The 15004-nt window shown below is 38.7% G+C and overlaps 1 protein-coding gene across 1 annotated transcript in view; it reads right to left on the bottom strand.

The window, feature by feature from the left end:
- LRRC69 (leucine rich repeat containing 69) overlaps positions 1–15004 on the bottom strand; it is a 93019-nt gene that overhangs the window by 22296 nt on the left and 55719 nt on the right. Inside the window, exon 6 of the mRNA XM_004283221.3 lies at positions 3355–3456. Coding sequence (XP_004283269.1) covers positions 3355–3456 — 102 coding nt within the window. The remainder of the gene's footprint in view (positions 1–3354; positions 3457–15004) is intronic.

Here is a 15004-nt window from a genome sequence, read left to right as displayed (position 1 = left end):
TTATCACTCCTCTCTCTACTTACACAAAGCATAGGTTGTGATTCTGAATGAAACACTGATTTTAGAGGTAAGTTTTATCTACCAGAATTCAACGGCTAGTCTCACTATAAAGCCTCAGAAAACTAATAGACAAGAATTCAAACCCCAAAATAGCAGGTGGTAGAATTTGCTGAAGTACATGGAATGAATAAATAGGTCACAATTCATACAGTTCACTTTTTCCATTTATGATTTCTGGAACCAAACATGTTTGTCGCACTCAGTATGTCTCTTGACAACTCTTACATTACCCATTATTTATATCCTTCTCCTACTTGCTGCCAATGTGTTGCTGTGGAAGAATGACATATATCATTGAAATATAAAGTTATTACTTGAAAATACAAGTGTATATAAAATAAGATACTTTTGGCATGAGCAATAGTAAATTTCAGGAAAACTCGTAAAGATACATGCAATGCAGTTTTTGAGGATACACAACTTAATGATGGCCTAATCTCGGCATTATTTAAAAGTCAAGAAATCTTCTATGATAAATAAATTGTTCCTTTTAAATAGTTTATATGCTGTTCTGTTAGAGTATTTGTTAGATAACTATATGTAGGTCAGAGATTATTTCTATGTTTAAACCATCATAGATTAAAATTAGTTTCGGGTGTTTCTTTTATTTTTCCTTACATATGATGATTTCATTTGAATTATAAAATTATCCATATACAAATTATATTTATATAAATATAAAAAATTATAAAATGTAAAAACAAATGTGAATCCGTAGAAGGAATATTGAACTTTGGAACTATTATATGATCAATTGTTACTGTATGATAGGCACTAAAATGTAGCATGAAGAGCAAAGATACTGAGTCAGAGTCAGATAGATAAATAGGTACAAATCCTGGCTCTGTGACCTATTAGTGTGACCCTATTTGGACAAGTCCTTAACTTCTCTGATCTTGGATACCTCACCTGTAAAATAGGGATTTTTTTTCCCAATACTATCACATAGAGTTCAGAGAATTAAATTACATAACACAGGTAAAACTCAGTCCGGCATCTGCTGATGCAGTATATTCTAGCTAATATTTTGTTATAATGTAGTTATCAATATTAAATTTTAGTTCACAGATCTCTGAGGTGAGAAAAGTCTTTAAAAATCCTTAACTAATGCAGAGCCTGAAACAATCCCTATAGTTTTTTGACAGCCCAAGTAATTTAATCAGTAACGTTAACCAAATATCCAGTAGAAATGGCTTTTACTTTAAGTACAAATATAAAATGTATAATAAATTTATCGCCTTTCTAAGAAAAATTCTTAGAGATACTTTCAAAAATACCCAAGTCATTTATATACTGTAAGTAAAAATCATTACTTCTACTAAATAAACAAAACAAAAACCCAAAACTGTTGTGTTCCTGGGTTCTTAGTTTTGAAATGAGAAGGAAGAAATATTACTCTCTCACCCTGCTCCTGGGTCCCAGGCACAAGGTAACATTCTTGTTCTCAAGTGCTCCCTGTAAGACACCTGCCACATTGGGTTAACCGCTCATCCAGTCCCCTCCACAAACCAGAACCTCTTCCAACCAGAGACTACCCCTGTTTCCCTTTCCCTCAGTTTCTGGCAGCCCCTTTCTGAGGCAATACTGCAGCATGGAGTCTGGAGCACAACTGCTTAGAATGGCATCAGCATTCCAAAACTTACTAGCTCTGTGAACTTGGACAAGTTATTTAACCTCTCCAAGTCTCAGTTTACCTATAAAAGGGGACAATAACAGTACCTACCTTTCAAGCGTTAATGGAGGACTAAATTAGTTCATTCCTGTTACGTGCTTAGAACAATGCCTTGCCCATGGTAAGCATAATAAATGTTAGCTGTCTATTATTATTGTTATTATTTTACTACTACTATTCTGAAATACTTGATTCAAGGAGATAATTAGGTTACAAGTAATTAAACAAATTAAATACTTCAGTTTTTTAAATTATTTACAATTAAAAGTCAAGTAAGTTTTTTTTGACTTGAGAGTGGGAAATAATACTGTTTGTGGAAACATAGATTGATTCTCTGGAAAAGAATTTGGAAAGAGCTAATCAGACTTTAAAAGATGAAAGTTCTTTGGCCCAGGAATTTCACTCACAGGGATAATATAGACATAAGAAGAGGACAGTCATCGTAGCCTTGTTTATAAGGCCCAAAAGTTATAAAATTATTAATAATCTAAACAGCCAACAGTAGGAAAGTAGTTTAAAATATTATGGTGTAATCATATACCAGAATATTATTATGTATTCATCAAAAAAGATGTCATAGGTATATTTCTTATTGATTGGAAAGATATTCACAATATTTTGAGTAAAAAAAGCGAGTCTCTAAATAGTATGTGGAGTTTGAAATCATCTTTGATAACAGAAATTTCAGGATTTATGGAAAGTTCTAGCAGAATAAGTGTCAGAGAGAACAGTGATTGTAACTCTGCATATTGGATTTCTGAGTATTTTTTTATCAATTTCTATTGCCTTTTTTCTAATTTCTCTAAATAAGTTTGTATTACTTTTATAATAAATTTTTAAATAAGTATGGCATTATAACTAATATTTTCTTCCTCACTCATCTGTATTTTCTACTTTTCTGTATTAACCATATATTACTTGTGCAATAAGGGGGAAATGTTATTTTTTTAAACTAAATTGTCAAACAAGGTTGGTTGTTTCCTGTAACCAGGCAACTTGAATCCTATGCAATTCTTGAAAGTTTTAAGACAATTCTGCATGTTCAGCTACAGACCTAAAAGGACCTGAGGAGTCCAAATTCACGATGGAGACTCATACTCAAATGTGGAAAGATCTGAAATCTTTAACTCATCTATCACTAAAATACTCACAAAGAGAGTCTCGTAATGTATTTCCCTATTCCTTCCTTTAATATCATCAACTTGTTGACTAAAGGGAACACAGTTTCTGGATCATATTCATTTATCCACTAGGAGTGGGGACAAGTGAAAAGGGGATGGAAGAGACAAAACACCCCAGTAAGAACTAATCAAATATATCCTTAGATAATACTGAAAAAATACTTGGAGGTAAGTGAAAACAAATTCCTTTGTTTTCAACAAAATGTTTTCATCCAATAAAATGTTTAAATGTCTCTGAATTTGGTCACTCTGGAAATCAGATAGGATTACAATGGATTCTGCAAGCAAGTCAAAAAGATTATGACTAGGGTCCACAATGTCAATGGATTATGGTTGTATGGATCGTTCGCTGGCTTGGCAAGAATGCTTTAGAAGAAAACTCTTTAAAACTTAAATCATGGCTTTAGTTTGAAGACCTGTGTGAATGCTATAAGGCTTCACCTGTAGACTCCAGATGTCCTCGTGTTTTACAGCATTAACCGGCTGCTTCAGGAACAGTGGGTTTCCCTCACAGTAGAACTCCCTCAGCTTCAGGTATTGAAACTTTCAAAACAAAATAAAAACTTCACTACACAACAAAATAAACTTCATTTCTGAGCCTACATCTTCAATAAAATTAGACTAAAATTACTTTATTTATGACATATTCCACATTAGTATTTTAACAGCAGGGTGTACTCTAGTTATAAGAAGCATAAGAATCTTTATGTTGGCATGGATGGCAATGACCTTAGAGGTCACTGGTGACATCCCCCATACTAGACAGCTGAGAAAAGTTGTTCAGGATCAGAGAATTGTTAGTAATAGAAGAGAGGTTAATTAATAAAATGCTGGGAACAGTTTGCAAATAATACGTTTGTTAGGAACCAAGTATGATGAAAAATAACACTCTAATATACACCAAAAATTTAGGTCTCAAATACTGTCTTTTGATCCATTCATTTATGATCAGTGAGGAAGGTAAGGGAAACAGAGGAACATCAAAAAATTATCATTATATTGAAGTACAGTTGATTTCTCTGTTGTGTACAATGAAAAGAAAAAAGAAAAATATATAATTCACAAGGATATTGAATCTTCTATGAAGAAAACCTAAATTCAGCTGGATTCTACCCCTTGAGTAGAAAAAAAGTAATTCTCTTATGTTCATATTATATCTTTTCGAATTATGGTTTTCTCAGGGTATATGCCCAGCAGTGGGATTGCTGAGAAAACCATAATTCAAAAAGACATACGTACCTCAATGTTCATTGCAACACTATTTACAATAGCCAGGACATGGAAACAACTTAAATGTCCATAGACAGATGAATGGATAAAGAAGGTGTGGTACATATATAGAATGGAATATTACTGAGCCATAAAATGGAATGAAATTGGGTCATTTGTAGAGATGTGGATGGACCTAGAGACTGTCATACAGAGTCAAGTAAGTCAGAAAAAGAAAAACAAATATTGTATATTAATGCATGTATGTGGAATCTAGAAAAATGGTACAGATGAACCTATCTTCTGGGTAGGAATAGAGATGCAGATGTAGAGAACGGACATGTGGATATGGGGGAGGGAAGAGGAGGGTGGGACAAACTGGGAGATTAGGATTGACATATATACACTACCATGTGTAAAATAGATAGCTAGTGGGAACCTACTGTATAGCACGGGGAGCTCAGCTCGGTGCTCTGTGATGACCTAGATGAGTGGGATTGGGCAGGGGGAGTGGGAGGTCCAAGAGGGAGGGGATATATGTATACATATAGCTGATTCACTTCGTTGTACAGAAGAAACTAACACAACGTTGTAAAGCAACTATATGCCAAAAAAAAAAAAAAGAACAGGATAAAAAAAAAAAACTGTGCCAGCAGAAAAAAAAAAAATTACACCTTGACTCCCTTGAGTTCACATGACTTTGAGCTCATGTGGTTTTCAAAGTTAAACTCATTTAGGGAGTTACTTTTCTGAGACTTAGTTTCAGCTGTGAAATGGGGACAATAAGACCTATCTTCAGTGGTGTGCAGATAAAACAATTCTCTGGAAAGAAAAAAAAAAAAAGCCCTGATTTGTGGCATGCTTTGATTCTATGGTGTAAATACTCCTACCATAGCTGATTCCAGTCACTGAACACAGAGTTGGGAAGAGATGTTGAAAATTGGTTCTTGTGAGCCAGGATGAGGTAGCGGCATTACACCACTGCACCTCATAGTTATGGAAGAGTTAGAGATTTCCTTGATTTCAGCCCATGGTTTGAAACACAGCACTCAACCAATTAAAAATAATTGATTTAAAACATCTTTCCAGGGCATCATGTCATCAGGTCTAAATGTCTCACGAAATTTCTACAACATAGACAAGGTTTAAAAGTAAAATAAAGAGTTTAAGGCTACATTGGAATCACCTACAGACATTCTGACTTTCTTAATTCAGTTTCCTATGTTATCCACCAACAAGGAGCAACCTAGAGAGTTGAACCTAATGGTAGCCACAAGTCAGTGCTGGGTGTGCTGAAATGAAAAGAGCACTTCTTCTGCTTAATGGAAACATCATTTTTTCCTTCTGGCTCTAAAGAATAACATTCTATAATTTATACCTTAACTCACATTCCTTTTATAAAAATATGATACAAACTTGACTAACTTGGTATCTGCAAAAGCATTAACATATGTGAAACTCATTTCAAAGTTGACCACAGTTCAAAGGGCATACATTTTTCTTTAGGGGTCATGTTTCTCTTCCTTCAAATCCTATCACTATTCTTCCATCAAACATGGTAGTGAGTTACCCGGCTTGCTAACTTACTACACATAATATACCAGAAAGAAATTATCTTAATGAAAAGAAATTAATAAATTCATTAGCACGTGTTTTGCAGCAGGTAAGTTTCAATAACCTGAAGTCACACAATCTCTCAAAGTCCACTCTGAATATTCCCCAGAGCAACATTTTTTAATACCTTCTCTATATGCACTACTAGGTTTCCTGCCAGCCTAGCTTCTTAATAGAACAATATTCTTTGCTAGTCTCATCACTCCAGTAGCATAATCTCTTCTGCTAATAAAACGTTGTTACGGGGCTTCCCTGGTGGCACAGTGGTTGAGAGTCCGCCTGCTCATGCAGGCGACACGGGTTTGTGCCCTGGTCTGGGAAGATCCCACATGCCGCGGAGCAGCTGGGCCCGTGAGCCATGGCAGCTGAGCCTGCGCGTCCGGAGCCTGTGCTCCGCAACGGGAGAGGCCACAACAGTAAGAGGCCCGCGTACCGCAAATAAAAAAAAAAAAATGTTGTTACAGCTTTTCAGAGTCTCTTTGCACAGGCTTACTCAAACTACCAGTGTTATGGGTTTAATATCAACAGGAACAATTTTGTCCCTCCCGCCCTCTCAGGGGTCTATGGATATTTTTCATTGTTACAACTGGGGGAGGGGGCAGTATTACTGGCATCTATTTAGTAAATACCAGGGATGCTGCTAACCATCCTACAATGCACAGGATAGCTCCCACAGCAAAGAATTATCAGTCCCAAAAGAGGGTTGAAGTTGGGAAAACTCTGGTTTAGAGGTATAAGGTCATAAACATTCACTGACCATTTATCTGGAAAGGGGACTTGCAGCTGAAGAGAAATGACGGTTCAAATGAGGGTTTTTATTTTTTTTAACGTGAAGACTTGATCATGTAGAAGGTAAGTACCAACATAGAGAAATTAATTTAGAGGAGAAAGGAATAATTGAAAGAGTAACGATCAGGTGAAGAACACAGAAAGACTTTTGAAAATTAACATCTTTGAATTATCCTCTCCTCCGCAGCCAGAAGATGCAGGCATGAATGAGTTTGAAGGTGTGGAATTGGATGTGAAGGAATCAAACATGATCCCTTCAATTTTGTCTTTGAAATAGAGAATAAGACCATTTGCTAATTGAGTTGTGAAGCAAGGTGTCGATATGGAAGGAGGCATGAAGAAGGTGGTGAAAGTATCGAATAGGTTTTGGAAAATGAACCTGGCATGCAACAAGCAAAAATATTATACAGGGGTGCTGAGGGAACACACATTTGTGGCAATCCCTGTCCATAGATTGTGTGCTCTCCTTTAACACCCAGCAGTCTAGATACAACATTAAGAATCTGCAGAAGTATATGTCAGAAAGCAAGGGCATGAGCTCATACATATTAAAAAGTAACTGAATTGGACTGGGTCCTTTATGGTTTAGACCAGATAGAAAAAGAAATAGTACGAAGTTTCGATGGACTATGAGTAAAAGAAGATGTAGAGCGACATGAAGTCTGTGATCTAAAAGGAAAGATATGGCTATAAAGCAATAAGAGAGCTGGAACATAGGAGGAACCAGGGGTCAAACTGCCATGCTGGACTTTAATTCTTCATATTTAGAGCATCTGAAGATGATGTTGTGATCTAGACATGACTGTGATGGTGGTTTGCTGAACTGAAGACCTGAAAAGCTCATTAAAATCAAGGAACTTTGAGCCTAAGTTGTTTATATTGACCACCTTTACAAAACAACTTCTTGAGTAATGTTCTCAAATATTTGGCTGCCTACTGCACAACTCCAGATGGGAGTCCCACAATCACCATAAATTCTAACATTCAAAAGTTGAACACTAATTTCCCCCAGTTTTCCTTGCTCCTTTCCCCACATCAAATCTCCTGCCATGTCCTGTCAATTCTACCTTCTTAAAACTTATAGAATTTATCCTTTCTTTCCATCCTCCTATCCACCCACCTCCTTGCCACATCTGCACAATCTCTTCTCCTACTCCCTGACCCAGCCACTAACCCCTCTGGCTTGATTGAGGCCCTCATCTTACAGGAATTATTGCAATAGTACTTATATTGGTCTCAATGCAAACTTTTGCTGCCAAAGTGGTCTTTTAAAATGAGAAGCTGGTCAAAATACAACCTTGCTTAAAACTTTTCAAGGCTCCCTTTAGTCCATAGGATAAATTCAAAAGCCCTAGTATATCATACTTGGTTCTTCTTGGCCTGTTTTTCCAACCATATATCCTAGTAAGCTCTATTTTCACCCTTATACACCAGCCATCCTGTAGTACTTAGGGGTCTCATAAGAGGCCTGTGTCTTAACTTACAATTATTACTCATGCTGTGCCCATTACTCAGTCCACTCCTGGATCATCTCTTCATGACTAAAATATCACCCCTGTAAGCTTCTGCAACTTCTATCAAATGTTTCTATATCTCCTTAGGCCTAATTAATCATACCACCTGTAAATACTATGAGACAATCATTGTTGAAAAGTTTGTCTTCATCTCTCAGGTTTAGTTTCTTTAAGAGCTATATCTTAAGTGACTATTTAATGCTAGCTCTAAATTCAGTACCTAGTACATAGCTGAGGCCCAATAAATAATCAATCACACACAACTCTCCCTGGGCACTCAAGATTTGCAAAGACCTTCTTCTCCAGACTTGGTCAATTGTTATAAGTGTTCCTGCAAAGCCCCAGGACTCAGGAACAATATATAAGTTCAGCAAGCCCTTCTATTGCTTCAGGCCAGCCTTAAGTAATGAGGGAGATCAGAAGGGGGCTAATTTAGGAAGAAATTTGTTAATGTAAACAAGGAGAAGGGAGGCTGAGATTTCACATGAGCTCAAAAACAGAACTGATAAATAGGTGATGGCAAATAACCATGGACCCTTCAGACCATCTCAAAGCTCACAGGGTTACACTTTAGCAAGAATTGGAATTTATAAATATGCTAACAGTTGACTTGTGAGGAGAGTAAGGTTTTAAGTGTTGGGACTATGTCATCCAAAAACATATAATTAGCAATTCTAAAAAAAGGACATGAATAAGATCTGTGACCAATGAGAAATTCAAGAAAATGTATGATACACTTGATATCTAATCAGAACTGTGGAGTGATTCAGCTGATGATATCATTTGAACATAAGGAAGCCAAAAATTCTGTTGTGGGAACTCCTCTCTCACACACTGTGCATGAGTGGGAGGGAAAATAGGCAGAAAGTGACCTAAAATAAGAATCCTTCAGTATCTGCTGGATAGTTGACCCAAGAGAAGACCCCCGGGGAGTTGAAGAGAAGCTGCCAAGAGAAATCTGGAGGGAAGGAGATAACTTGAACCCCCAGGATCTAAACATACACACACACACACACACACACACACACACCCCTTCCTCATTCTGGTGGCTAGGGAGAAGCAGCTGAAGGCCCTTAAGCTCATGCTTCTCCCTGCCTTCAATATCCTGGGCCTTATAGCTGATGGGACAGTAGCTCCAGCATCCTCTTCAGCCTCTTGATTTAAACATTGTAAAAAGGAAAATTGATCTGGGAGGACTTATTTGTTATTGCCTCACAATCCTCATCCATACCTGCTTAAGACCCCACTTCTATCCTTGAACCACCTGAGAACCGGTAACTGAAGAGGCCTCTGCTTCCACTCTGCCCTGTATGTTCCACCTCCAACAGTGTGATCTTACAATGTAAATCAGATCACAGCAGTACCTAGCTCAAAACCATCCAGCACTACCTTGCTCAAAACCATCTCGTATCTCATTCAGAATGAAATGCAAAGCCCTGAAGCTGGCCTACAGGACTCTGTTATGATTGGACCCTGTACAATCTCTTTGACCTTATATCCTACCATTCTGCCTATCCCTCTTCCTTCCCCTCCCCTTCCCCCTCCTCCCTCCTCCCTCCTCCTCTCCCTCCCTCTCTCTGTCCCTCTCTCTTTATTTCTCTCTCCCCTCTGGCAACATTGGCTTTCTTTCCAAGCGTTTTTTGCCTTGGGACCTTTGCACTTCCCTCTTCTTGGAACACTTTTGTCTCAGATTTGTCCATACCATTAACACTCAGAATAAAATGAAATCATATGTTTAGCAGTTTGAGAGGGGAAATATTTATGACCCAAGGATTTGATAACCAGACAAGTTTTCATTAATGTGCAGAGGCAATGGAAAGACATTCTCACATGCATGAGCTATGTACCTTAACCAAAGAAAATTACTCAAGACACAGTAACTGAAAGAGAGTAACAAAAACCAAGAATTTGGGTAATACATTCATTTTGCCTGTCAAAATGCAAAGAATAAAAAGTCGAACGCACACTGCCCCAATACAAACAAGATTGGGGCAATCTGTTTTTTGCAAAAAAAGAAAATTTGCAGTGTCATTAAAAAGTGTGAAAATTGTTTTTACTCTTTGTTAATTCTACTGATAGGAATTCATCCAAAAAAATATTTGAAATGGGAGCAAATATGTATACACGATATGTGTTTCTCAGAATTATTTAAAATTTTAAAATCCTTTCCTATATTAAAAAAATGTATGATAAGTTATATTACACATGTAATATTCAGGTATTCTGCCTTTTCATTCTCTATGTCTAGCAAAACCTAAGCCTGGGTCATCCATGCCATCAGCTTTCCCTGTCTCTGTACACAAGCAAATAAGTGCTGTTTGCAGTTACACCTTAGGGAGGCTAGAATCACAATAAATTCATCTTCATCAACTTCCAATATGCCCTCAGTGATTGCTGGAAATTCTCCTCTAGTCAACACAACTCCATGTTTTCTTTGTTGGCTCATCTTTCTTTGCCCAACCATGAAATAGTTCTCCCCTGAGCCTAGCACATTCTCTTTTCACTTTATTTTTTTTCCCTTGGCAATCTTAACCATTTCCATGACTCAATGAAATCTCTATGCCAATGACTCTGGTTCCACACCCTACAGCCAACTGTTTACTCAAAATCTTCACTTGGATGTCTTAAATATATGTTAAATTCACTGTGTCCAAGATTGAACTCATGATCTGCCCTCCTAGAGTTGGTCTTTTTCCAGTGTTTTCTATCTTAGACTATAGAAAGTTCACAAGCCCATCACTGTTTCTAAATTTACCTCGTAAATGTCTCTTGAATCTGTTCAGGTCCTTCCATTCCTAATCATATACTCTTTGTGGAATTTGAACCAAGAAACATGGAAATTTGCCATTTAGCTCTGGAAACTGGAACAGAACAACTATTATGGCAAGGAGCTGGAGAGTCCACAGTGGGCTATGTATAGATTGATGTTAAAGGGGAACAGAAACAAGGTATAAGTAGAGCAAGCATTTGGAATATGGCTACATTATTCCAACAGTATAATAAGTGTGATGAACTAACAGTTCATGCTGCTAAGAATCCCAGAAGATTGTTGACCTGAGAACCACACACTTGCTTCAGTATCTCTGAGCTCTGCCCAGCCTTACCATATTCCCTGCTTGAATCCCCATGAGATCCTCCTTACTCTTCCTTCTGAAACTTTAATTAAACTCCATTTAAAATGCAGCCAAAGAACCAAAAGAAAACATGCACATTAATTTCAACATCATAGAATTCTCTTGCTCTACCATCAGCAGATAGACAATTCTAATGTCTCTGAATTGCTCAAAGTAACCTTCTTATGTGCTTTTCTGTGAATCCTCCTTTGCAAAACACAAAAATCTACCTCTTCCTTCTCTAAATCTAGATAAGACTTCCAAACTTTAGTCACTCACTCTTTAGAAGCAATCTTCTTTTCAGGTTTTGAAAGCAAAATATATAATTAGTACCTCTCCACTGGATAGGGGAGCCATATATCTAGAGACGCTTTTTCACCCATATTTCTAAACCTCACAGACCTGGTTACAGAGAAAAAGCAGAAAGTAGTAGTAAGCAAACTATAAAAGGCAGTAACAAAGAAATCAAAGTTCCCAACCCCTGCCCTGGGATAGTCTATGATTTAAACTGAAAAATTCCACTTTAAAATTTAGTCAGACCAGGCAACAATTCAGACCACTGAACTAGAAGAAAGATATTCAGAGTTTGTGAAAGCTGTTTATGGTCTGAAAACCAATTGTGAGATCTTTGATCTTCTATTTTTTTATTCTGACAGGAAATTAAAGTTTGAGTGACCAGATTCATAATGGGAACCGCAGAAAGAACGTCAGTTTGTAGCTTCTCCCTTGGTTTCCAAATGAGCCCCAATGTTGTTTTAAATAAAGCCTCTCAAAGGCATAACACCTTTAATTCCTCCTGATATATCTTTGTTCTTCTTCATTCATATTAAATATCACTGTTTCAAGGGATTCTTGACTGTTTTTATTTACCTTCTCTTAAGTGACTGCTGTTTTAACCAAACATTCTTTTCTTTTAAGCTTTTCATATAACTTCATCTATACTTAATAGTAGAATAGAGAAAACACTGGGCTCCAATGCTGGGGACTGGTTTCAAATCCATTTCATCCACACAACCCCTCCATACAAGTCATTCAAATATCTGAGCCTGTTCTCCATGTATAAATAGATATGATAATATCCATCTCACTGGATTTTAAAGATCAAATAAGGAATGTATAAAGTACTTGGTAAACTATGAGACATCCTAGAAAAATGAGGTACTACACCAGCATGTAGTCCATTGTCTAAAGTAGGCAAGTCATATTTATTACTTTTCTCTCAACAGAAGAGTCTTGTTAGGGTCAGCTAATATTTTGTCTTCCATTTTCCTCATTACTTTGCTTCATTTAAGCTCTACCAGACAAGGATAAAGGCAATTTCATATGCTGCAAATCTGATTAGCAAACTGATACGTGTACTTCTAGTTTCAAGATGGCAAAACTAAGCACATTTAGCACTCTTCCTCTCCCAAGCCAAATCCTAGAAATGATAAGAAGATAACTTTCAAGAAAATAAATAACCACTTAAAAACAGGACGATAAATTCTCACAGGAAGAGAAACTATGTGTAGACAGTATCAAGTGAAGGAGGAAGCATCAACCCAGGATGAACATGGAGGCCAAAGGAAGAATTCCTACAAAGAAATGGAATTGAGGTAACTCAATACACAGAGGTAGTAGAGGCCTCCAGAGAAGTATGGGATAGTAGAACAACAAACAGCAATATTACTGTACTCTTTCAGAAGCAGGAAGACACTGTGAACTCACCTACCCACTCTCATCCCCATGGCCACACTCTACCTCCCACTCCTATAGCTCCTTTCCCTGAATCCCACACACCTATAGCCTGGTGAGAACAGTGCTTTGAATAGAGAAAGGTGGAGGAGCTTCAAGACGGCAGAGGAGTAAGACATGGAGATCACTTTCCTCCCCACAAATACATCAAAAATACATCTACATGTGTAACAACTCCTTCAGAACACCTACTGAATGCTGGCAGAAACCTCAGACTTCCAAAAAGGCAAGAAATTCTCCACATAACTGGTAGGGCAAAAGAAGAAAAAGAGACAAAGGACCTGCACCTCTGGGAGGGAGCTGTGAGGGAGGAAAAGTTTCCACATGCTAGGAAGTCCCCTCACTGGAGGAGATGGGAGGGAGGGGAGCCCTAGAGGTGAGGGCAGCAACAGGGGTGTGGAGGGAAAGTGGAGAGAATCCTGCACAGAGGATCAGTGCCAACCAGGTCTCACCAGAGTGAGACGCTTATTGGTTCACCTGCCGGGGCGGGTGGGGGATGGGTGCTGAAGCTCTGGCTTTGGAGGTCAGACCTCAGGGAGAGGACTCGGGTTGGTGGCATGAAGACAGCCTGAGGGGTCTAGTGCACCACAGCTAGCTGGGAGGGAGTCCGGGAAAAAAACCAGGCCTGCCGGAGAGTCAGGAATCTATTGTTGTGGTCTGCATGAGGAGAGGGGTGGGCCCGCCATAGGAGCTTCCTGCTCCGTGTGCTCACAGACAGCTGGGCACCACCTACGTGACCTCCAGAGGTGGGCACAAACCATGGCTGTTATCTCTGACATGAGAGGGGGGCAATGGCTGCCACCGCTGCCACCAAGTGTCCTGTGTGTAAGCACAAGTCACTGCCCACACCTTCCCGGAAGCCTGTGCAGCCCACCACTGCTGAGGGTCCCACAATCCGGGGCTAACTTCCCTGGGAGAACGCAAGGCGCACCTCAGGCTGTAGCAACTTCACACCAGCCTCTGTCGCCACAGACACTCCCTGCATATCCCAATTGTGACTGCCGTATCCCTCCCTCCCCTCCCCTGGCCTGAGAGAGCAAGTGAGCCCTAATCAGCCACTGCTTACACAGCCTCTTGCCTGGGCAGGGAACAGACACCTGAGGGTGGCCAACAGACAGAGGCAGGGCGAAAACCAAAGCTGAACTCCAGGGGCTGTGGGACCAAAGGGAAATCTCTCCATGCAGCCACAGCAGCAGCAGATTAAACCCCTGCAACTGGCTTGGTAAAGCCTGCATCTGTGAAATATATGAATAGACAATGAGTGTTCCCACAATCGAGGCTGTGGACTTTGGGAGCAACTGTGGACTTTGGAAGCAATTACATGGGGGAGGTAAGGCCAGATCAGAGTCTGAGCTGGTCCCACAGTGCCCACAGCAGGGCCAGAGACCTACTTAGAAGTATTGGAGGATTTCCTGGGTAGGCAGGGAATAACAGTGGCTCACTGTGGGGGCAAGGACACTGACAACCAAGGCCACAGGAAAATATAACTACTATTACTATTATATATACTTTCTCTTTTTTTTCATTTTGTTCTATTATTGTTCTTTTTTTAATTATTCTTTTAATTTTTTAATTTACTTTTTCTTTTCTCTTTTATGCTTTTTTAAATTTTTTTTAATTTTTTGCAGTACGTGGGCCTCTCACTGTTGCGGCCTCTCCCGTTGCAGAGCACAGGCTCCAGACGTGCAGGCTCAGTGGCCATGGCTCATGGGCCCAGCTGTTCCGCGGCATGTGGGATCCTCCCAGACCGGGGCATGAACCCGTGTCCACTGCATCGGCAGGCAGACTCTCAACCACTGTGCCACCAGGGAAGCCCCCCTCTTTTATGTTTTTATTTTTTAATATGTTTTTTATCTTATTGTTTTCCTATTCTACTGTACTTTTTCATTATATTGTGTTTTTTCCTTGTTTTTCTTTTTTCCTTTGTTTTGCTTTGTTTTTGTCTTATTTTTAACTAAATTTTACATTTTTCTATTTTTACTTTACTTCTTTGTTGTTTTCTATTTATCTTTTTATTTTCCTCTTTCTTCTGTTTTTACTTTTTTTATCATTTTTGTGTTTCTTTTATGCTTCCTTTCCTTTTTTTAGTTTGCTCTGCATTTGATTTGTTTTAGATTT

The sequence above is a fragment of the Orcinus orca genome, chromosome 17 (assembly GCF_937001465.1).
Source record: "Orcinus orca chromosome 17, mOrcOrc1.1, whole genome shotgun sequence".
NCBI lineage: Eukaryota > Metazoa > Chordata > Mammalia > Artiodactyla > Delphinidae > Orcinus > Orcinus orca.
The sequence above is the reverse complement of the archived record's forward strand: the minus strand, read 5'-3'. Positions and strand labels throughout refer to the sequence as shown.